This window comes from Electrophorus electricus, chromosome 16 (genome assembly GCF_041902795.1).
Source record: "Electrophorus electricus isolate QZ-2024a chromosome 16, ASM4190279v1, whole genome shotgun sequence".
NCBI lineage: Eukaryota > Metazoa > Chordata > Actinopteri > Gymnotiformes > Gymnotidae > Electrophorus > Electrophorus electricus.
In genome coordinates, this window is record NC_137512.1 from 21,178,849 (window position 1) to 21,201,500 (window position 22,652).

Here is a 22,652-nt window from a genome sequence, read left to right on the forward strand (position 1 = left end):
GGGGCATCTCTCTCTGTCCTCTCGTGGCTCGATAACCTGATGTCCGTCACCACTGGTTTGGAGCGCAAGCTGCTGCTGCTGCTGCTGCACACTAACTGCGGGTGGCTCACGGCTGAACTTACTTGATGTAGTAGGGCACTTTGTTGGGGGATATAGCGCGCTCCCAAGGTATCTGCACGGAACCTAGAGAGAGAGAGCGCGAGTGAGTAGGAGCAGTATCAATCAGACAAACATGTCAGGCATGAAAAGCTATTTGTAAAATCCCGAATGGCACGGGTCAACTTTTTCCAGGTGCCCTGCTGTCGTGCAAACAGACTACAAACCGCAGGGGTACACGGACGGGATTCAGAACACCCGAGGGCCATTATTTTTCCAGAAGAGAGAGCAGTGTCTTTAAATGGCACTGAAAGATGTGGTGAAAGAACCAGTTAGCGGTACAGAGGTATGCCTTCGAGCTGGGATTCAGGTCTGGATACGCTATTCATAGCCCGGTGAAGACGATTGGGTCTGTTCTCGTTAGAGAGTCACTCTTTCCCAGCCTTTTTTTTTTTTTAATTTTTTTTTTTTTTACAAATTTCGTTAGACAGCAATGCATCTTCATGCTCCCATGGCACTGGGAAGTGATTAGAATTCGCTCTTGAGCACTTTGTTCAATAATGACGCATAGGCAGAAGTTTAAAACCTTGTGACCGGCATTAATAGCATGTGTGATCAGAAAATCTCTATGACTAATATTAGCATATGACAAAAAAGTACATTACATTTTTGAACATAACATGATGCATTATTAAAATATAGAATAAATTTTTAATGTTGCATTACAAAATTACATATGCAGTGTGAGGGAATGTGAGTCAAGGGAAGTTACACATTTCTCGCAATCAGTAGTGCAAAAAAATTCAGCACTGGGAAAAGGAAGAAAAACAGTTTAGAGCAGACGGAGTAACAGACCCCCTTACGGGGGAAATTATTTTGAATCAAGGGCTATGTTAGCACTGATATCAGCGATTTAAAGGGCCGCACGTCTCGTCTCCAGCTCCCAGAGGCACCCGCCTCAGAGTTTTGCACTTCCACGGCTAAGCCAGCCGCTCCGTGGGAGTGCCCGGGCAGAGACCTGGAATTCTGGTGAGACGGCAGACTCTGCGCTGCTGAGTTGAGTGTGCCGCGGTAGCCCAGTCATCAGCGTGCAGTTAGCGGACCTTCCTCCTGGCTCTGGCCCCGTTCCCTGTCCAACCCCCCCCCCCAGGCCCACAGGGCAACAGGCAGCCCGGGGCAGCCTCCCACCAGCAGGCCAGCTTACTGGAGAGGAAGTGCTGCGATCCGGGGCCAAAGTCTCTGTGGGCGTCCTGCAACTGCTTCAGGCGCTCCTCGATAGAACCCTGAGATTGGGGGGGAGAGAAGAGATAAAACAAGAGAACAGAAAAACAGACAGAACAAGAAATACCCTGGGGTGAATCACAAGGGACTCTTTTCTTGTATTTAACCCCTCTTTGTGAACACACATAAACACACACACACACACACACACAGAAACATGCACGCATACTCTCACTGAAAAGCACAAAATGGAAACGGGTGCACACAGACACAGACGCTTGCTCTCTCTTCCTGCAGTTAGCGGACAGCTCTCCTCCCTGTCCTTTGAGGGAAGCAGGAAAAGCTTCAAATGAAGACAACAGCTAGGCTGAAGTAAATGGGCAGGGAATGGAGTGCGCTCCGGTGGACGGAGCCCAGGGGAGCGGGAAGGACTGGCCAGAGACAGCCTGCAATTTAGTGCACAAGAAGTTTACTGCACTCAATCCTTGACTCCAAATTCTTTTCCTGGAGAAGCGTCTCTGGGGAATACGCTCTTCTACCTAATCCTGGCTGATTTAGAAGGTATTGGATTTGCCATGTAAAGCATCGTCAGAGGATGTCAAAACAGGGATGTAAAGAACAGGATGTAAAGCCCGAAAATCTATTCATACCGACACAAAGCCCCAGAATCTCTCTCTCTCTCTCTCTCTCTCTCTCTCTCTCTCTCTCTCTCTCTCTCTCTCTCTCTCTCTCTCTCTCTCTCTGTCTCAGGCATTTCAAGGACACTGGGCTCTAATTCAAGCATAATGGGAAATTAATGTAGCCCTCTGCACACTACATGTCTCCACTAGTCAATGTAAAAAGGTGGGCTGGTTCAGCCTAATTGATTTGTTCATATTTAGTCTAAATAGATGCTCAAGTTGAGCACTGTGGAGAAACGAATAACGAATGGAAATGTCTGTGCCAGACGAAGGTATTTCCCAGCTAGTTTAGAATGCTATTTGAGTTTGTGTCGTTTTGTGTGTTCGTGTGTTTGCATTAAGTGTAGTTAAGCTGAAATGACTGAGCGTTTTCACCCAGACCCGAGGTGATAAATTATTTAAGAGATTAAATATGAGAACATTAGAGTTTAAAATGCATTACATCTGTGAGTGAGTCCCAAACAAATGGAGCAGACTGGTACAACCTGAGAGTTTGTATAAGGGGGCATGTAAATAACAGTGGGTCACACATGTTCACACACACACATACACACGCGCTCACACACAGGTGTGTGTCGCCTACCTGCAGCAGCTTCCACCTGTTGTTGAGGTGCTCCAGGGCACGGGCGTTCTCCATGGACAGGTGCACGTCGGAGATGGCCAGCTGGTGGGCCAGGTCATTGATCTGCTTCATGCCCTCCTTCACTTGGATCAGCTCGTCCTTAAAGAGCTGAAGAGGTGGAGCAGGGGCAGAAAGACAGAGAGAGGGAGAAAGAGAAAGAAAGAGAGAGAAAAGAAAAATATGGAATGAAAGACAGAATGCAAGAAAGGAGAGAAAGAGAGAGAGAGAGAGAGAGAGAGAGAGAGAGAGCGAGGGGGATGGCGAAGCGTGCTGGTTAGCCTCACTGCTCACTCGGACAGCTGGAGGTTTGATTTCTCACGGGCTCCTGCCATTTTTGATGCATGTCCAGGGCAAATCAAGATTAATGATGTGCTAGAGATGCAAACAGCAGGTCCCCCGTGTTCTTCTCCACCTTGGAATAGAAAGGCAACATCCAGGGGCTTGTGCAGACAGGGCCACCCAGACGCCAGCACCGGCAGCCAATGAGAGGCTGGGCATTGCTAGGACAGCGTCCCCCACACAAGATTATAGCGTCTAGTTTATTGCAGTTATGTTTCAGATGTGACCCACTTACAGGTCAGTGGTAATGAGAGGACAGGAAGTGACCACCTCATTTCTTTATGCCCAAGAACGGCCAATCAGAACGGCCGCGGTTTTTAATTCGGCCGTGCTGGCCATGCCTCCTGCAGTCAGGCTTCAACGTGCAGCTACCAAAAAGGAAACAGGGAACTGCATAATGGAGAATGGGCGGCCAGCCCCACTCCTCACAGCAGCTACTGTCGGTTTAAGCTCCGTTTCACATTCGACATATGTAAAGATTTTTATCTGTTGCCCCCGTTTATATAGCTTTATAGCTACTGCTGCTTACAGCAGGCCTAGAGCGGAAACCCACAGAGCAGGAGAACTGGAGGCACTACGAAGCATTTCAGGAGTCCCATGGGTTGCTGCGGTTACCCCAACAGGACAAGCAATACTTTGTGCGCTTCAAAGCCGCCACTCGGATCAGCCTACTGTGGCCAGCATTACTGTGAACAGCTCTCAGCTGCGCGCTGCCCAGGCAGAAGGCCTCACTCTGCACACCTTGGTGGCATCTATGTGGTCCTGCAGTGAGTCGATGAAGAGGTCTCCGACAGGCTCCCAGGCATCGCGCACGCCCTCGGCCTGCTCCAGAGCCGCCGCCAGCTCACCCATGGCTGCCTGCACCTGCAGCAGCCGCTCTAGGGTGCGCTCCATGTGCCGGTGGCGGTCCACGCAACGTGCCGTCAGCTTCTCCCAAAGGTCGCTGGTCACGTTTGCCTGCTTCCACACGGAGCGGCTCACGTTCAGCATGCGTCGCCTCGGAGACACCTCTGCACGAGAGGAGAGGAGACAAAACAGTGAACACAATGGCCCAAATGTCTTCATTATTGATGTCTGCGCATGTGGCATGCACCGCTGCACTGGGCTAATTGGGGATGACCCAGCTCCAGTCAACGGCCTACATAAAACATGCTGAATTCTCCCTGGATACTCCTGTGCTGAGTATGTCAAAAAAATGGTGGCTCGAAGGGGCAGAATTGTAAGTGGCCGGGGGGTTGAGGAACGAGCGGCAGACCTTTGCCGTCTGGCAGCGTCTCCTCAGGCTCCTGGAATGGGTGCTGCGTCAGAAAGGCCTGGGCAGACTCCAGCACAGAGTAGATGAATGGCCCCCTGGACTTCACATCCTCCATGAAGGCCTGCGGACAGTGAGGTGAGGAGAGGGAGTCCATCTGTAGCCAGTTTGAAGATACTCCCGAGTACATAAATCAACATCAAGGATCTGAAGATTGAGAGGCTACTGACTCCTGACTGATTTCTAGTAGGCACGGATATGCACAATGCACATTTGTACAGGCACACTCAGCAGCTCACACACGAAGACACACACTCTCACACACACATACACACACACACACAGTGCTGGCTCTCTGCCCACCCACCAAAGTCATGTGTATGGATGCTGCAGCACGGCAAAGCATGGGCGCACTCCCCTGCCAGTCTGCACACGTCCAGGACTGCCTATCTCACCCAGGGTCAAGCTTTCCAAAAACCGTCTCACTAAGAAAAGCACGGCCTGGGTTACGCTTCCTACATCACGATGATCTTCCTGCTATGATTCATTGGGGGAATTCACCCTATAACCGTTTCCCCAATGGATGCTAAGAGACATGCCCCTGTTACCCCCAGGCGTGCTCTAATCGACCCCAGCAGCTCCTCCATCACTCGCACGCGGACCAGCTTACTCGGCACAACGCTTCTCACTCGCCACCGTGAAAGCCGAAAGGCCAACCCTGACACTGCAAGAAGAGATTACCCTTTACTTAAAACGTCCTTTATTACCAAATGGAGTTGCTCAGGCCATGGAGTACAATGGCTGTTGTCTCTCATTCAACCAGAGCAGCCGCACAAAGGCCCAGTGCGGTAGCAGTATCCCTGCACGGGCCCCTTGTGAAGCAAATGCAGATGAATACAGAGCCTGACGAAGTGGAAAACACGGCCGCAGGTAAACACCCAAGAGTGCACTGAAGGACTGCTAACAGTGATAAGGCTCCTGTTGTGTTTCCATGGCAAAAGGTCCCCCACCCAAACCACCCCGCACACAACTACACACACACACACACACACACACACACACACACACTAGCCAAGGCCTGGGGTGAGCATAGTTCTTTCTTCCTTCAGCCTAAAACTTTCATTCTCACTAAATTTTACAGTCAGGAGCTCTGCCACTGGCTTAGGAAACATGAAAAAAAAAAAAATTTTGGATCATGTCAGTTCTGCATACGTCGGTATAGACACATTCAGTGTTCAGTGTTAAGATGGCAGTCTTGTCCTGACCTGATTCTGACCTCATTATACCCTGCTCTCTTAAAGATAACAGCACAGAGAACACACACACACAAACACAAGCTCTGAAGGCTGATAGTGGCTAAAGGGCTACCGTTTGCCTGCACCCTGAGAATACAAATGTCCATAATAGCTGCTGGGGTTTTTTTCGGGGTTGCCTCACTGACGTTGCAGTCTGCTGTCTGGTGGAGGTCACACCAGAATTCAAATTGGACAAACACTAAACAGGGACAGGCACAAAAAAGTGCAGGGTGTCACATATCTGAATATCGTCTGAAAAATCCACATAATCATTATGAATGGAATGAAAGTTATATTGATATAGCACCATTTAAGGAACTCAAGGTCACTTTCCAATTAACACCTACAGCTTTTACATCCAGTCACACACCAGTGAGAAGCAGCAGCCAACTGCACAGAGCATACTCTCAACCAGAAAACCCACCCCCCTGGGGTACTGAATCAGGTGCAGGAAAGAGAAAGAGGACAACACCCAGGATAGAGCACCATCCACCACTGGGCATGCAATCATTCACGAGGACAACTTTTATTAAGGTAGCTATCACTGGGCATTCACACACACACACACACACACACACACACACACCCCAGGATTTATTAGGATAGCCAAATGACCTAACCTCCATGTCTCTGGACTGTGGGAAGAAAGCAGAGACCCCAGAGGAAACCCACACAGACAGAACATGGAAACTCCACCCAGAGAAAGACTCAAACCAGAGACCACAGCACTGAGAGGCAAACATGCTAACCACCAAGCCTAATATTATGCTTGGGCAAAAAGAGCACCATGCATAGATTACAATGGAAAGGGCTGCAGGAAAAAAATACACAGGGAACCTGTTAAGTGAAGAGGACTATGATGGTTTGGAAAGACTATGATGGTTAAGAAGAACATTTATGGTTTAGAAGGAGTATGATGGTTTATAAGAACATTTATGGTTTAGAAGGACTATGATGGTTTAGTAGAACATTGATGGTTTATAAGGACCATGATGGTTTAGAAGGACTAAGATGGTTTGGTAGGATTATGATGGTTTAGAAGGACTATGGTAGTTTAGAAGGACCATGATGTTTTAGAAGGACTATGGTGGTTTGGTAGGACTATGATGCTTTAGAAGGACATTGATGGTTTAGAAGGACTGTGATGGTTTAGAAGGACATTGATGGTTTAGAAGGACATTGATGGTTTAGAAGGACCATGATGGTTTAGAAGGACTATGATGGTTTAGAAGGACTATGATGGTTTAGAGTTGGAGGCTGAGGCTGTTACTGTTATACTGAATGTATTTTCATGGTTGGCATTACTATAAGTTCATGTGGAGGATGAGGGAGATGAGTTTGTGTGTGTGTGTGTGTGTGTGTGTGTGTGTGTGTGTGTGTGTGTGTGTGTGTGTGTGTGTGTGTGTGTGTGTGTGTGTGTGTGTGAAAGCAATGTAATCTCTGGCTTCTTAAAACTGTCTAATGGGAGTAAGAGGAGGAGTGTCCCTCTCCCCACTAACGCCCAACCCCCTGCAGGACTAGACTTCCAGTGGAACATTACAGACTGACAGCACTAGAAATTGGAACAAAGGTGGAAAGAGCTTTCCACAGCAGTACAGAACCAATTACATGGTGTAAGGGTGTGTGTGTGTGTGAGAGAGAGATAGAGAGAGAGAGTCTGTAAAAGAGCCAGAAACAAGATTATCCTCCTCACTTCTTTTTGTATGCAACTTTGTATATATGAACAGCACTGCATTCGGTAGCACCTGTGAGCCGTTGATATCATAACGCACGTGTGGTTCCGTGCTTTTGAAAACCAGCACACAGTCATTGCAGTGCTTTGCAGAATACCACACCCCCAAAGAAACAGAGCGAGGTTATAGAAACACACATAGCTTAAGTTATTAATTGTACTTTGGTAGGCTTGGCTCTGGTTCAGACAAGTAGCAGAGGAGTGTTGGCATTACAATTACAAGGGTATAGACATGTCTTTCTCTTTATGATAATAGGTCAGTTTTTTATTATCCCTCACAAGCGGATGAACCAGCACACTTGTCTAATTCATTACACTGTAGCTCCTGTCCCGCTTCCAAAGTGTTAAATGTTTAACTGGGCTCATTATTTTGATAGACAGGTTGATTAATAGCCACAGACAAGAGAATGTCTAATTGAAACATATAGAAATGAGGGAAGGTGCAAATGTGTTTGTATGTAAAAGTGTGTGTATGTGTGTGTGTGTATGGCACTACCTGGTGGAACTCCCGCTGGTGCTGTACTGCCCCCACATCGCCCCCTATGGGCAGCTGCTCGGACAGCTCCTCGTCCTTGGCCGTGAGCCATTCGATGATCTCCTGCAAGGAGATCTGCAGCTTTCCGCTGTTGTCTGAGAAGGCTTCCAGCCGCACCCTGCCAACACAGAAGACGACAGCCCCACCACGGAGGCACAACCCAGGGTCACAACCCAGAGCAGAGCTCCCCTGGCCGACAGCTCCGCTCGGACTGACTCCAACCTCCGTTTCAAGGACAAGATGTAAAAAGGAGTCCCATATCCAAGCCACTGCGTCTCCACAGTGCGCCTACACATAGCAAGAGGATAAAAGAGAGCTTCACTTCACTGATTTGCAGCGCTTAAATGGAAGAGGGTGTGGGGAAGGATCCAATCACATTTATGACAGCATGAACATGGAGTTTTAAAAAAAAAAAATCAAACCATCAAATCAGTCCCTTAGCCACCTGCAAAGCACAGGCTGGGATCGTCTCTGGGAGTCGGGCGGCTTCTATCACTCTCACAGCTGGGGTGGACGGGAGGAGGGCATGAGGGAACAGAGCCGCTTTTCAATTACAGCCAGCGCCGCAGCAGGGCTCGGCCACACCCCACCACATGCTGCCGCATCAGAGCCGCCCGGCTGCACGCCGCTCGCAAATCCTCACGGGCTGATGTATTAACAGTGCGGGAGCGAGCGCAAGAGGAGACCAGGAAAATGAAAGCGGCGAAACAAAGTACCCAAGATTTGCGAAGGTCCGGTAATGACTTGCTCAAGCGCATAAGTGTTTAGGCCCAAAGCGACTGTGAATTTCCGTACGATTGAACAGTGCAAGCGCTTGACTGCTGCAATGTCTTGAAGAATCGAGTCGCTCTGCATGGGGGTTTTGGGGTAGAAAACCCTTGTGATTACAGCTCATGCCGTGAGCAACAGCAGTGAACAGGACACGGAGGCTGTGCTTTTATATATTCTGATTAGCCTCAATTTGAGAAGTAGGCAATGCGGCAATCCAGCATAACAAACGGCAGTAGCACACAAAGCGTGCTGGGGCTACAGTCTGGATTTTTCATCTCTGTTTGCCACGGTTTGCCTAGCGTCTCGTGATGTCTGAATGGTAAGCCATTGCTTCCTTAGGGTTATATATGGGAGAGCAGCAGAAGAGGAGAGTAGAATGAGAGAATGAGTATAGAATGAGCAAGTGAAGGAGAAAGAAAAAGGGAAAACTCAAATGAAAGAAGGAGAAAAAATGAACAAGAGAAAGTGGAAGGAGAGCTGGAATACGCACAGAAGAGGAACCTACCTCTGCCTGCTCTGTTCTGGAATGGACTGGAGACCCTTATGATTTTCTTATCAGACTCCAATAAAGGCAGCCAGGCTATGAACACTGCATTAAAGACCCTGCGTGATCTAGGGCTACCAGTCGGCTCTATAATCTCAACCTCGCAAGCGCACACACACACACATAAAAGTAATGAGTCGAAGGCCAGTCGGCAGTGAGGTTTAGACCTCCGCACAATTCATGTCATCCACATGAAAGGAATCTGCTGTCACCCAGAGACTGTGCTTGATGCGTGCACTTAGCATAACCGCTCTGGCTGATGGCTTCCAAGTGAAGTGGGGCGGTAGGTGGGGCTCCTCTAATGGGCTTTGTGCCATGAATATACTGCACCCAAACACACCACCATCAAACAAGCATCCACAGCCTTGTGTGTAGTCCGATTGTGTGTGATTTTCAGTGCCTGTGTTTGTGTGTGACGGTGTGTGCGTTTATGTACAGGGGGCAAGCGCAGGAAGCAAAGAAGCAGGGTAAATATGCCTACCTTCTCTGTAACACGGGTGCATCTGTTGATGGTGTTTGTTTTGTTCTTAGCTCTCACTAAGGACTGATCATGTCCTTGACTTATTGTTTGTGGGGATTTCTATTTGTGTGGATTTCTATTTGTGTGTGTGTGTGTGTGTGTTTGTGTTTGTGAACGTGCACATGGGGGGGGCATATCTGTTCTGTCTTCATGTATAAAATGCCGTTATTTCCATCTCCTAACTGTAATTTGACTGCATTAGAGCCATTCAGCACTCCTGGTTCACAGCGGACAGGATACAGGTGTCCCAGAAAGAGTATATACTTTATATAGCCTGGGCCCTCACACACTGATCCACATCACAAAGGCACATCACAGCTGAGCTCAAGCCAAAAAAAACACGATGATTTACCACCACTTTCCACATACACCCAGCACCTCTCTCTCTCTCCCGCTCTCCCGCCGTCTCTTCAAAACACCCACCACGCCACGATCCGTACAAAACGTCAACCTGCACCCTCCACGCTGCCAAGCAGTGGGCACTGGCTCTCCCAAATCTCCCTGAGCAGGCCCGTGCATCGCACGGACCCTCCCCGAGCCTGCTGGGTCCACAAGCAACGAACCAAAGACGCTTCCGCCAAACAGGTGTAGTTGTAACCGCGCTCCTTTTCCTAGTGAAAGGGGAGACACTTTAAGGGGCCGGCACTGTGTAATGGACGGGGAGTCACATGGAGGGGCGTGCTGGAACTGCGACAGACCCGGGCTGCCAAAGTCTCTCCTCCGCCCCTTGTCCGGGATTAATGGGAGGCCATTCCTGGCACGCCTCGGAGGCAGCACCGTGACGGTTGCCGGGGGCCCGAGTGGCAAGGGCACCCAGCTTGATGATGGCGGGTGAAGGAGCCCCGGGGTCACCATGCGGCTCCTTGTAAGGCAGCGGATATCCAGATTTCACGTGACGCATCAGCCAGCGAGGCCGACGCTGTCAATAAGGACAGCCTGCGGGGCACTCGCTCTACAGCGCGGCCCTAGAGGATGGGATTGAAGCAGCTTGTTTCTCTGACAAATAGACCTCGGGAGCTGTTCCAGGCCCCTCCCAGTGCGCTCCAGCTCATCGGTACAGGAAAACCTGGATAACAGAACAGGCTGCGTTGGGAACATCTCCATTCTTTTCCTTTCAGAATGTGTGGAGTGCGAATGTGTGGAACCCAACACCTCAATCACATAGCACTCAGCCGTCAGGCCGCGAGTCACTGGTCAGTGAAGGGCTGAAGGCATGAGTTAGGCTGTTTGCACTCTTTTTTATCAAATGCCTTATTAGGTGCATGTCTTAAGCTATGCTCTGCAGCCCTGTCAATGACTAATGTTTTCAGCGCACGCACACACACACGCATATACACACACACACAGACGGGCACACACATTTACTGTGTTCCTATTAATGTTATAGTCAGGAGACATGAAAGCAGGATAAGACTTTTATATATCTAATGAACTAATAACTAATTCGCTCACCTCCCTACAATCGAGACAAAACACATTCACAGCACAGCTAATGGGTTTCGTAGTGGTAAGTAGTTAGAAGCTTCTTGGCTTGGCTATCAGATTTGTTGTAATATGCAATTCAGTTGACAAAACATAACGACTTGCTTAAAATAGGTGCTGGGATCAATTTGAAATGTTCTGAAAGAAGGTGAAAAATAGATTTGTGAACAAGGCTAGAACTTCAGTTAGTGCCAACAATTCATCATGCGATAGAACTGGCTATACTGAATCAATAAACTAATGAGCAATGACTGCATTCTCCCCACGGTGTTAATAAAAAACCTCTCATGAAGTCAAAAAAGGAATGGTTAATTTCTGCCCAGGGTATTTCAATGTACCATGTCACCTCCAGCAATTTACACATAAAAATTATGCTAGGCCAACAAAATCAAGTCACTTTAACATCAGAAACTGATTCCATTGCCATTTTTAAAAATTCCATTCGATTAAAACAAATTTCCTGTGTTTGAAAGAGCTCTTCAGTGCGGTATGCGAGAGGGAGTTGCTCTGCTGCTGAAACGGGGCAAGCCATCGCAGAGCGGGAAACAGTTTTGCCACCCTAGGGGTGAGTTAGTGATGTGTATTTGAATTTAGCAGATCTGTGCTAAACTCACGGTGACTGCACTAGGCATCAGGACTGAGAGCAAATGAGCATGACTCACTTCCTTAACCTTCATTCTCCACATCATATGCTTCCGAAACACACACACACACACACACACGTCAAAAAACATATCCACTTAGGAGCAAGCTTACTGCTGATCGCCCCTGTACAAACGAGTTTAGCCGCATGCATCGCAAAGCACATGCGTGGAGACACGCGTGTGGACACGCCACTGGGTGCATGCACAGAAGTGTTCAATTACATAACAGGCACTGGCGACAAAATGGCACATGCAGACGCCCGTGGAAGCTCGAGTGCACAGCCTCCGCAGAGCCGGGATTAATGAAGAGATAAGGCGCGCAGAGCTGACGGGCCACGAAATGGACGTTTTTCAAGGGCAGATGTCTCGTGGAGTGGGGGAGCGAGGAGCAAGAGGAGAGCCCGGTCTCAGGAGGTAGAGGGAGGACGTGTAACGCTAACTGGCCCTGGCAGCTGAGCACAAGCCTGATCTTCTCTGTGTCGGGAGACAGAGAGTAGAGCAGAGGTCGGGCACTCCGAGCCGGACAACCACGTCCAAAGCTGCTTTATCCGTAGTCTCTGGTGAGCCTGAAGTCAAAGTGAGGGCACAGAGCTTCGCCTGCCATCCACACAGCTTTCAGAAGCACTTCAAACTGCTGTCTGTGGCCCATCTGTTGGGATTAATCAGATACCCTCCATCCTCTTCATCACAATTAAGAATAATTAGGGGTTCACCCATGTGAATACTGTTTATGACCCCCCCATTTTGACCCCACGCCTCTTGTTTAATGATTCTTTTTGAATGAGTGCTGTCCTAAGTGGCACAACATAATGATGTCCTTTCAAAGCCAGACAGCGGCAGTCGGCATGGCCACAGTGGCTGTAGCCAGCGAAACAGGACGGTTTGATTCACACCGCACTGCCTGATGGATGTGCATGCATCGCGCCTCACTGCCTCCACCCACCATACTCATCGCAACCCCACTCCCCCGCCGCCGAACAGACGTTAAATAATTCACACTCTTATAAATCCCCGCCAATGTGTTCCTTCATTAGAGCGTCTGAAAAAGTTCGGGCTTGTTTGGCAGCCCTGGTGTTCGCACAACGTTCGGTACGTGTGCGAACGCGAGTGCCCGCCCACCCCGCTGAAATCACACAGACACAGCCCTGTGTCGGTCAAATCTCCTCATCTGCAAGCCCCCAGAATGACGCAAGTGCAGAAGCAGGGAGCCCAAAAGACACGCGTGGGTTTCTACGGAGACTCTGTTTAGGGTTGGCGTGTGCCGCGTAAACGCGCTCTTAAAGTGCTTTCTCTCTCCTAGTGAGATGAGGTTATCAGATGAAGATTTTGTCTTGACATTTCTACATGAAGCGCTTAGGTCCTCGCTCTAAACCCGACTAATTAAGACACCACTGTAAGTCTCACATTAACGGTTCTGGAGTTCAGAAAACTCAGGATGGCACGTCGCTTAAAAGCTTAAAAGCCTGAGAAACGGCACCAATTTCAGGATGAGTCAAAAAGCCTGTGCGTCAACAATGTTACATGTCCATAAATGGTCAGAGATAGTGGAGACTTCACAGAGCTCCACGGCTACAGCAATACCAGCACACAAATGCTGTCTCCTATACTCACACACTCACACACTCACACACACACATTTCAACAGCACAAACAACCCAAAGAACTTTTATTCACTGACCCCGGTTTCCTAGATTAGATTATAGCAATTATCATTCCATTATAGATCAATTAAGACTTACTAGCCTGGATGGCACCAGGACCTGACAAGACATTACAGTAGAGAGTAACAACGAGGATACTGGATGGTGGAGGGGTCACTGCACTCCAAGATCATCAGTATTGGCATTATTTTCCTATAGGACAGAACTCAAATAGCTTTGGATTCAGAGCCCACCACACTGACAAGACGGTCCCAAGCTATGGAAAATGGCTTAGTGCCAGTATGTTAGTACAGTGATACTCTGTGTGTTTTAATGTGAACAGCAGGCTGCACAGAGTTCAGTGGGTGCGAGAAGAATGTCTCAGGCCATCAGCACCCCCTCACATCTGTGTCACGTGGGAAGCGAGTGTCCCGAAACAGGCAGAGCCAACACCGGTACGGCTCCCTCACCACGGCAACACATTCCCAGCATGCCTCTGTCCTCTCACTAACCCCCAGGACACATTCCACCCAGACCACAACGCATTTTAGTGTGTGAGAGCACACCAACAAGGTCCAATTGTCTTCTGATTATGACAATGCAAGGCTGTGTTCATTTGACTTATTTTTTTATTGCCATATTTTCCGAGAAAATGTTTTTGCTGCTGATATTTGCGGTAAATTATTCATGGGGAAACTGCTCTAGTATAAAACATGAAATCACACTGTGGGTTTTAAAATTTCTTATAAAATAAAACCCTCACTTCAACACGGTCAACACTCTCATAACATGCTCCTCATAGCGGTTAACACTGCAGACACAACTCAGATGCGCACAGGGTGGAGTGAACGTGCTGCTCTCATTATAAAGGGGTCTATCCGAAGCCATAGTCCACAGCCAGGCAAAGGGCGGCAACCAGAGAGAGATTAGCCAAAACATTAGGGGCAAGCGAACACCAGGCAGCCAAACCGAAAGAGCCTAAAGCAGAGGCGAATGTCAGGAAGCAAAACGGATTGGAACATAGACAGGGTAGATTAAATGCTCAGCACACACACACAATGGATATGGTGGAAATGAATATGTCATGTATGTCTCACAGTGTACAGGTGATGACGAGTAGTAATTAGGAGAGGCTGAACAGAGAAGGGAGCTGTGATTGGTGGATCGCGACGCAGATGGAGTACCTCGTGGGAAGCTTGTGGGAAGCCTAACAATAAAAAACTGTTGATTAGTTTTGTTAGGATTTCCTACAACGCGACTCCCTTTTCTCTACACTGCAGTCATTTCTATCCAGCCATGTTAAAGGTCTTTTCTCTGTCATGTTGGCATGTCCATTCTTAGACAGGTGAACGGCTACATCAAGTACGGTTTGAGCTAGTGACAGACGGCGGTCTCATTTTTGATACTGCATATTCTATCAAGTCTGCACATGTTGCACTTGCTATGTCATTTACATATTTCCGCTTACTCATCTGCTTTGCTGTCAGGTATCTCTGAATAAAGCGTGCCTAATTCTCAGCGTCTCAGACTCTGTGTCACTCATTCTGAGAAACGTGCCCCAGGGCCCCGAGGACGGACAACCAGGCCAGGCGAGACAAATGCTGGGACAGACTGAAGGAAAATAGGGAAGTTTGCATGACATTTTTTTATGATGACATGAGATTTACAAAATTCAAAACGTATCGCGGCAATAAGATCCTGACCGAGCCAGTCTGTCTCAGGACCACAGCAGCTGGTCTGGGAAAACCTAGTCAGACAAGAAGCAGCCTCGTGGCCTAGACGACTCAATGTACTGCCTGAAGATCTCCGATGGAAAGCCACTTAGCATTCTGTCTGTGCCCATTAGGACATATTTTTCTATGCCATCATTCTGCCTGCTGGGCTGTTTGAGGATGATCCCATGATCACCTGCTGCGGAAGTGGGGTGGGGTTGGGGTGGGGTGGGCTGTCCTAACCAATCACCCCCACAGAAGCACGATGGTTAAGACAGTAATTAAAGGGCTAAGCATTATATTTAAATAATCATTTAAATTAAAAAACCACAGAACACTACACAGCCATACAAATGACATGCAAAACAGTTGCATGTCTTTACTGGGTCAGGCCAGCACTGATGACTTAACTCATCTTACTGAGACTCTGGAGAACTTCCTAGATTAAACTAAAGGCCAGGGAAAAAAGAGAAAACTCAGTAGGCTGGCAGAATATGGATCATTTAATCAGACACTGTTGTGGGATGGTCCCACAAGTCGCTTGCTGTTAAAGGGACAGTGGAGTGTGGATGGCACCTGATGTTGTGGGACTTGCGCTTGATCTCGTTCCAGCACAGGTTCATGTCGTGGTCAGTGTGCTTGGTCTTCTGCCCCCTGCACTCGGTGGGCACCTCCTGCCCCTCAGGATCCACCGCCGACTGGCAGGGCACACAGTGGCATCTCGGCCACGAGGGCCGCCTCGCAGCTGAGAACACACACACACACACACACACACACACACACACACACACACACACACACACACACACACACGCAAACACAGACACACAGGATTTTATTTGAGACTCTCCATACATGTAAGTCGCTGAAACTTTAAAATCGAGCACAGATCACAAAAAAAAAAAACATAATTTGCATTCACAGATACAAACACTGCAACCCAAATTATACATAATCATTCAAATCCAATGTCAGTAATGTCTGTTAGCAACAGGATGTGCCATTTGTCACAGTCCCTGCTGGGAGAGGAGGGGTAGAGGAGGAGTGTGTGTGTGTGTGTGTGTTTGTGCTCACCAGGGGGGAGGGCGGTGTGTGTAGCCTCTGTTATTACGGAAAGAGCATCAGAGCTTCTGAGCACACCAGAGAGCAGGGGCATAGACATAATCAGCCCAGTGCGAGGCCTGTGATGAGGGAGCCTCCCTGTGTCATGACATCCCTTATGTCTGGGCACCGTTGCTGTCAGAGTGCCCAAATGCTCATCCCTTTATCCTCCCTCAACTCCGTCACCCATGCCCACAGGGTTACTTCATCTCCGTCACCGTGAACGCCGTCTCCCCCCACGATGCATCGCTCCGTCGCAACCACCTCGGCTCGACCCCTATGCAGTAAAAGCATCCAGGGTTCGCTCCCTAGCTCTGCGTGGCCACTGACATTTCGGCGAAAAACAAACTGCGGCCCACGATGCGACTGCCACATCGGCGGCACATCAGAGGCCCAAGCAGGGCCCCCTCTACCCGGAGAGGAGGGCCACAGGCGGGCCATGACAGAGCTGACAGAGCCCCCTTGACCCTCTGCAGCCTCCCGCACAAAGACATTTCCACTGCTCACATGCAGTGTCATTTTCCAGTCTCCTGTGAATCAGCAATGCCTCTCACCCTGTCTCTCCTTCGCTGCCTCCCACTTCGTTGCAGCATAATCCACTGCCTCCGTGATTAATCCCGGCTGCTCGTGGTCCATCAGATAGATGGCTAGTGCTTCAAATACAGTGAATACCCAGAAAAACAGGACAGCAAGGATTTCGAGTGCTGAGTCTCGTTAAAAAAGCGCTGTGAAGGTCCTCTCTCTGGTGTCATCTGTCTGCTATTTTTTATTCTGTTTAGTGATCTGTGGAGCTTGATAAAAAAATTGTGCTGAACTGACACAAAAGAATAGGCAACAACAACAACAACATGAGTGGCAGAAATGAGCCTCTGGCATGGACTTGGAGAAAGGAGGTCTTTCCAGCCTTAACACTAGATTGCCAGAACTCTGCATCACTTCCTCTTGCCCATACAGAGCGCCAACTGGCATGGCTACAGCCATACCGTGCCACCCACACAACTGACAGACACATAAAAAACATTTACACATAGTGCCCTCCACAATTACAGGCCCCCTCAGTAAAAACAAACAAAAAAGGAACAGAAAAGTGCTTCAGTAGTTTATTAGCTTCAACTTATAATCAAACCATTTTTTTTTTAAATTTCCAATTAGTGGGTAGTGGAGTAGATTAGTTCGGTGAAATAAGAAAGAAATAAGACTGTATCAAAATCTAACTGTATCTAAACTGTATCAGAAGGCTCTCCTCTCTGTACAAGTCACTCCTCCTTGCACAAACACATCCTACACAGATTTCATCCCTACTGTTCTGACTCAACCTTGTCTGAACAAAGATAGATAAGTCCATCATAGAAAGAGACCTGAGCAAGATCCAACATTTAAATTATGTATTTGGACCAGGTAAAGACAGAGACAACCGTTAAAAACATTCCTATCTTTGAAGATGTGAACATATTTCTGCCTTCTCTTTAAGAAATATTTCACTCTGGCCACAGAGGAGCCAGGCATCTTTTACGTGTTTGGCCTAGCTGTCAAAAATCTCACCTCTGAGGTTTTATCATGCTACAATAAAGTACGCTGCTAGGAACAAAGTCATGACGGCAGACAGTTCCCACTGGCTTTGCAGATAAAATATCAGGTGATCAAAGCCTTACAAGAGATGGACAGGAGGTCTGACTTCCAGGAACCTGACACCACCCTGGAGATAATCTTATTATGGCAACACAAAAGGCACTTTGTAATTCCCTGGTGAACCCATGTAGCAAGTGAAGCTCTTACCTTAAGGTGGAGACCACGTGAGAAACCCCTCCAGCCAGCTCGCTTATAGCTCACTGAAGCCTATCGCCCCTTTGTATCGATCTTGAGCTCCTCTGAGTTGGTGAGTAACTCGGTAATGCTGACAGACTGACTGGGTGTTTTGGCTTGAGGGCAGGGCTGAAATATTGCAGAGATGCCCTCTTTTCAAAGGTGCCATTGTCTGCAGCATTCCATTACCACCAGCCTGGCATATCAACCCACCAGGCCAGAAATGCAGCGTAAACAGCCCAGCAAAGAGCATCTGGCCATCGCCCAGCCCAGCCCAACTGCCGAGAGCCCACTGGGGGACTTCCTGCCTCAGGCCAGAGCACAGGTGTTTCTCCTCCCCACCAGCTTCAAGCACTTACACCCAAGAGTGTAAGCACCGGCTATAGTAAAACTCCATAACAGGCCTGGTTAACCGGCCAGGGTGGCAGGCCTAAGCGGGTCAAGAGGTTGGTCTGGGAAAGAGGCAGGATTGACCGGGTGTCCAATGCCGAGGATCCATGGATTGCAGCCGGACTCTTTTGTGGAGTCAGCCCATGCTCGCCGGGACTAGCGGGCCGAACTCCAGCACTCCAGGCTTCCCTGACCACAGCGCTGTGGAAACTCTCCATTTCTGACAGCCTGCCACATGCCCAAAGGCACCTCCAGTTGATCAACCGAGGCAAGCCACTCTGTGCTGTTTAATTCACCAGGGAGCCTGAGCGGTGTGCCTGTCACACACATGCCCCTGTAATGTCAATGATAAGACATCATTTCCTGTACACAGATATGCCACCCATGTACCTAATTATGGACAAATTGCTCTGATTTTCCAACCTGAAGAGAGCAGTTTGAAATTAGACCCCCATTAGAGCTGATACTCATTATCTATGCCTCAGAGCACCTCGGTGCATTGACGGCCCATTATTTGTGCTCTTGCGTGGTTGCTGCTCCTGTCCGCGATGTCACATGAACAATCGGCCATGTATTATTCATAGCCAGACCCAGAGCAGGCCGTCAGGGCCGCTGGGTCGCAGCGGAGACAGAGTGGCTTTACTCACTGGAACGATGGGAAAGAAGAGAAGGATGCGGCCCCCAGAGAGAAAGCCCTCTCCTTGCGACATGCCAGAGATGTGGCCACTGGCTCGAAGAAACTATGGAAGACTAAAGACCTAGTTGTCAGAGATACAAATAAGGACCTACAAGCTAAAGGATATCTATAAAAACACCTGTTGTGTGCTTTTGGTCTGGTGCTTTGCCGACCTCATATGTCAGAAATCTTTACTCTCGGATCAATGTGACTGGCTGTGTGAAACCCTATTTGCCTCTGTCTATGTATTCAATTTTCCAAAGATGGCAAAAAGTGCCACACGTGACGGCAATGCAGTTCAGTGGTGACTGGAATATGTGCTTCGGGAAGCTGACAATACACCATTAAAACCTTTCCAAAATAAAGTGCACACTTCACAGTACACTTAATCACAACAAAATGAGAGTGTACTACAAGGCTGTTACTGAAAGGGGTATTTGCAGTGAATGTCATTGTAGTAAATGTCAAAAGGACATGATTAGCGATTGTTCAGATGAGTGACTATCAGCTCTCCGCTATGTGTGATTAACTGATGTCTGTATGCAGATACTTTAGACAAAAGCTCTTGTACAATCACTGAAATTATGGAATTCGGCAAACACTCGACTTACAACTGTATTAGTATGACAACACACATTCCCTGGGAATCAAACCCAAAACCTTGGCGTTTCTTGGAGCCTACGCTACCGGCTCTACCAGTGTGGCTACACATCTAGACAAACACAACATCTGAACTTTATCTGATGTCTGCTAGGCTCCTGTATACTCAGTAAGGCACTAGGGTTATGACCTGGGTGGAAATTAGTCTTGGATAGAACAAAATTGTACCCACACAGCAGTTAGCAGTTCAACAAGTTTTCCTCTCTGTCTTTCATTCCAATATTTTACCAACTCACAACAAATGATCAGTTAGTTGCTGGGCACAAAAAATTCACATCTCCCAAAATCATTATTCTGAAAACTTCAGGAGACAACTTGCCTCGAGCAGAGAAAGTTACACAACAGTCAAAAGTCATTACTGTGTTTGTCATTCGAGAGAGGAGAGATGGGCAGAGAGAGAAATGATGCAGCGCCTTAGTGAAATATATATCAACCCTAAATCATTTCAGTAAATATTAATGAGTAACCAGTTCTGGAGCAGAGCAACGAGTAACAGAGGAAGCGGAGCAACGAGTAACAGAGGAAGCGGAGCTCAGCTTGGCCTCAGACAAGGCTGTCAGAGAAGAGCGGGAGGCTCACATGTCGGACCGCAGACCGTGAGGTACAACTGGCATCAAGAAGTCTTCATAATCCCATGCCATCTTCAGATAAAGGGCATGTAAAGAACGACACCGCCTGGCCCACTCACAGGCAGCCTGCAGAGATTGAACAGGCAAAAAGTGGGCAGTGGTAGTTCAGTGGATAAGGTCCTTGACTAGTAATCAGAAGGTTAGCAGTTCAAGCCACACCAGCACGCTACTGTTGGGTCCCTGAGCAAAGCCCTGAACCCTAGGTTGTATAAGTGTAAGATGCTTTGTATAAAAGCACCAGCTATATAATGTAAAAATACTTACTTTCTCCTGATTAAATTGGTGCAGATGACAGTGTTGGGGCTATGCAACAGAAATGTTTGTCATAAAGATGGAACTAATCTGGAGTAGACCAGATTATTCATTATGTTCAATGAGCAGGCAGATGTTTGTCATTGGAGGTGGTTAACACCTGTCATGTTTAGAATGAATAAGTCAAAGTTCGTGTTAAAGTTAAACCTGTTGAATTTCTTCATTTCACTCTGCAAAGTTAGTTAGAAAAAGGAACTCAGCCACAAATGATTAATATCTATATAAATGTCAGTTTATTATTAGTAGAAAGACATTTTCAAGGCTTAGGAGTTCTCTATGGCTGCAAAGTTTTAGTGCACAGTATTAACATGCATGAATTAATCAGGAAAACTATTTTCAGGAGTACATGAAGTATTATAAGATTTTATATTTATTATATTTTTCTTTTATTATATATGACTAGATGTGTTTTAGCTGCATACCTAGATACCTTATAAAGGCTGTGAGGTTAACATTTATTTCATTAAACTCTCTTATTTAACATTCGGTTCGTCTTTAGTGAACTCATGAGGAGGAAACTAGGATTCGGAAAACAAATGTACTGTCCTCATATGAGGACACATTTTCTACAGAACACTTCCTCTTCAAGGGCATGTACTTCCTGTAGTTATGATGTGCTCCTAGCTAAATTAGGCAGTAAAGCAGCATATAAAATCCCAAAGTAAAATTTCCCAGTAAACGTCCTTGCAGGACTCGATGTGCCGCTGTTCTGAGCTTCTAAGCAGCAATACAATGTTAAGCATGTTTTAATGGATATCTCTCTCATTTCAGCTAAAGTTCTCTTTCCCACTAATTTCATCAAAGTAAATTTAAGCACTTAAACTTAATTAAAAGAGATTTATACACGGACACTAAATGCATCCCTCCACAGCTGCCATGTGGAGAGAAATCTGATTAAAACTGCTCTAGCATTGCTTGCCACTGATCTGCAAAGCAAAAACACTCAGTCCAGCTAATTGGTAGTGCAGCAAATCAGAGCTCCTGTAGTGAGTCTGGGTCCACACATAATGTCCCTCTACAGTGCGGAGTAAAACTCAGCGTTCCGTAGCACGGCGGAGTTGCACCGGCACACCATTATGATCTCACCCCACTGCAGGCTTTTAGAGGGAGGATCCCCGGAGGAGCAGCAGTTTTTGCGGAACCCTGACGCACACAGGAACCGTGCACGAGCATCCCGCCGTGTTCGGCAGTGGGAATAATGGGGAGGGGCAAGGTAGGGGGGCTCCTGCTCCAGCAAGCCGGAAAGGGCATTAAAAGTGAGAGAAAAGCCTTCCGACAGGCCTGCGCACGACATCCCACCCACCCTGGCCACACAGACAGCCATGTCACTTCCTGTTGGTTGACCGCTTGTTGTTAAATAAAAAGCTGGACATGAATTATTAAACCCCCCCCATAGAATATTTGCAGAGTGCATCCGCCCATGCAGACAAAATGATGGCGGCTGAGATTCATTGTTTTCTCTAACTATTCAGGGCTGTTTACACCAAGAAGAGAAATATTGATATTGATCACGGCTGGCAAGACTCATTTGCAAGCACAAACAAACCACACTTAGGAAATTCCTTTCTTTTATGGGCTTGGAGTTTTGCATCAGGAGACTGTCTCGAGATTACGGTTGTGCTCACATTACAGGATGGAGGTAGCCCATGTCCAATTCTGCGACAGATGCGGTTCACTTTAATATCTGATCAACGGCATATCCAATCCATGGTCCTGTGAGCTCAGTAAGAGCTGTCAGATCAGAATTCCTGTGACACCTTGCCATGTTGACTCAGATCACTGTGCACATCCCAGTCCCACCACTGCAGGTTAATCTGCTACACAAACAGCTGCCGGCAGAATCAGAATATAGCCATAGCAATAGCTGCTAAAACAGCAACATCCGTTTTTTTCATCTTTTCAGTCTAATCCTTAACAGCTGATTAAATGTCAGCAGACCAAAGCACAAATAGTCTTTACTATGAGCACTTGTACACTTGTTTTGAAAATTTCACTA

General features: G+C 47.7%; 1 protein-coding gene across 5 annotated transcripts in view; it reads right to left on the minus strand.

The window, feature by feature from the left end:
* Positions 1-22,652, minus strand: part of drp2 (dystrophin related protein 2) — an 87,541-nt gene that overhangs the window by 23,855 nt on the left and 41,034 nt on the right. For 4 of the 5 annotated variants that reach the window (XM_081698909.1, XM_081698910.1, XM_081698907.1 and 1 more), the window contains 7 exons: positions 15,662-15,830; positions 7,734-7,890; positions 4,214-4,334; positions 3,700-3,968; positions 2,581-2,727; positions 1,301-1,379; positions 123-183 (listed from right to left, as the gene is read on the minus strand). In XM_081698909.1, coding sequence (XP_081555035.1) covers positions 123-183; positions 1,301-1,379; positions 2,581-2,727; positions 3,700-3,968; positions 4,214-4,334; positions 7,734-7,890; positions 15,662-15,708 — 881 coding nt within the window. In that variant the 5' untranslated portion in view covers positions 15,709-15,830. Of the gene's footprint in view, positions 1-122; positions 184-1,300; positions 1,380-2,580; positions 2,728-3,699; positions 3,969-4,213; positions 4,335-7,733; positions 7,891-15,661; positions 15,831-17,962; positions 18,124-22,652 lie in introns of those variants that run through there. The other variant, XM_081698908.1, reaches the window with a different exon arrangement.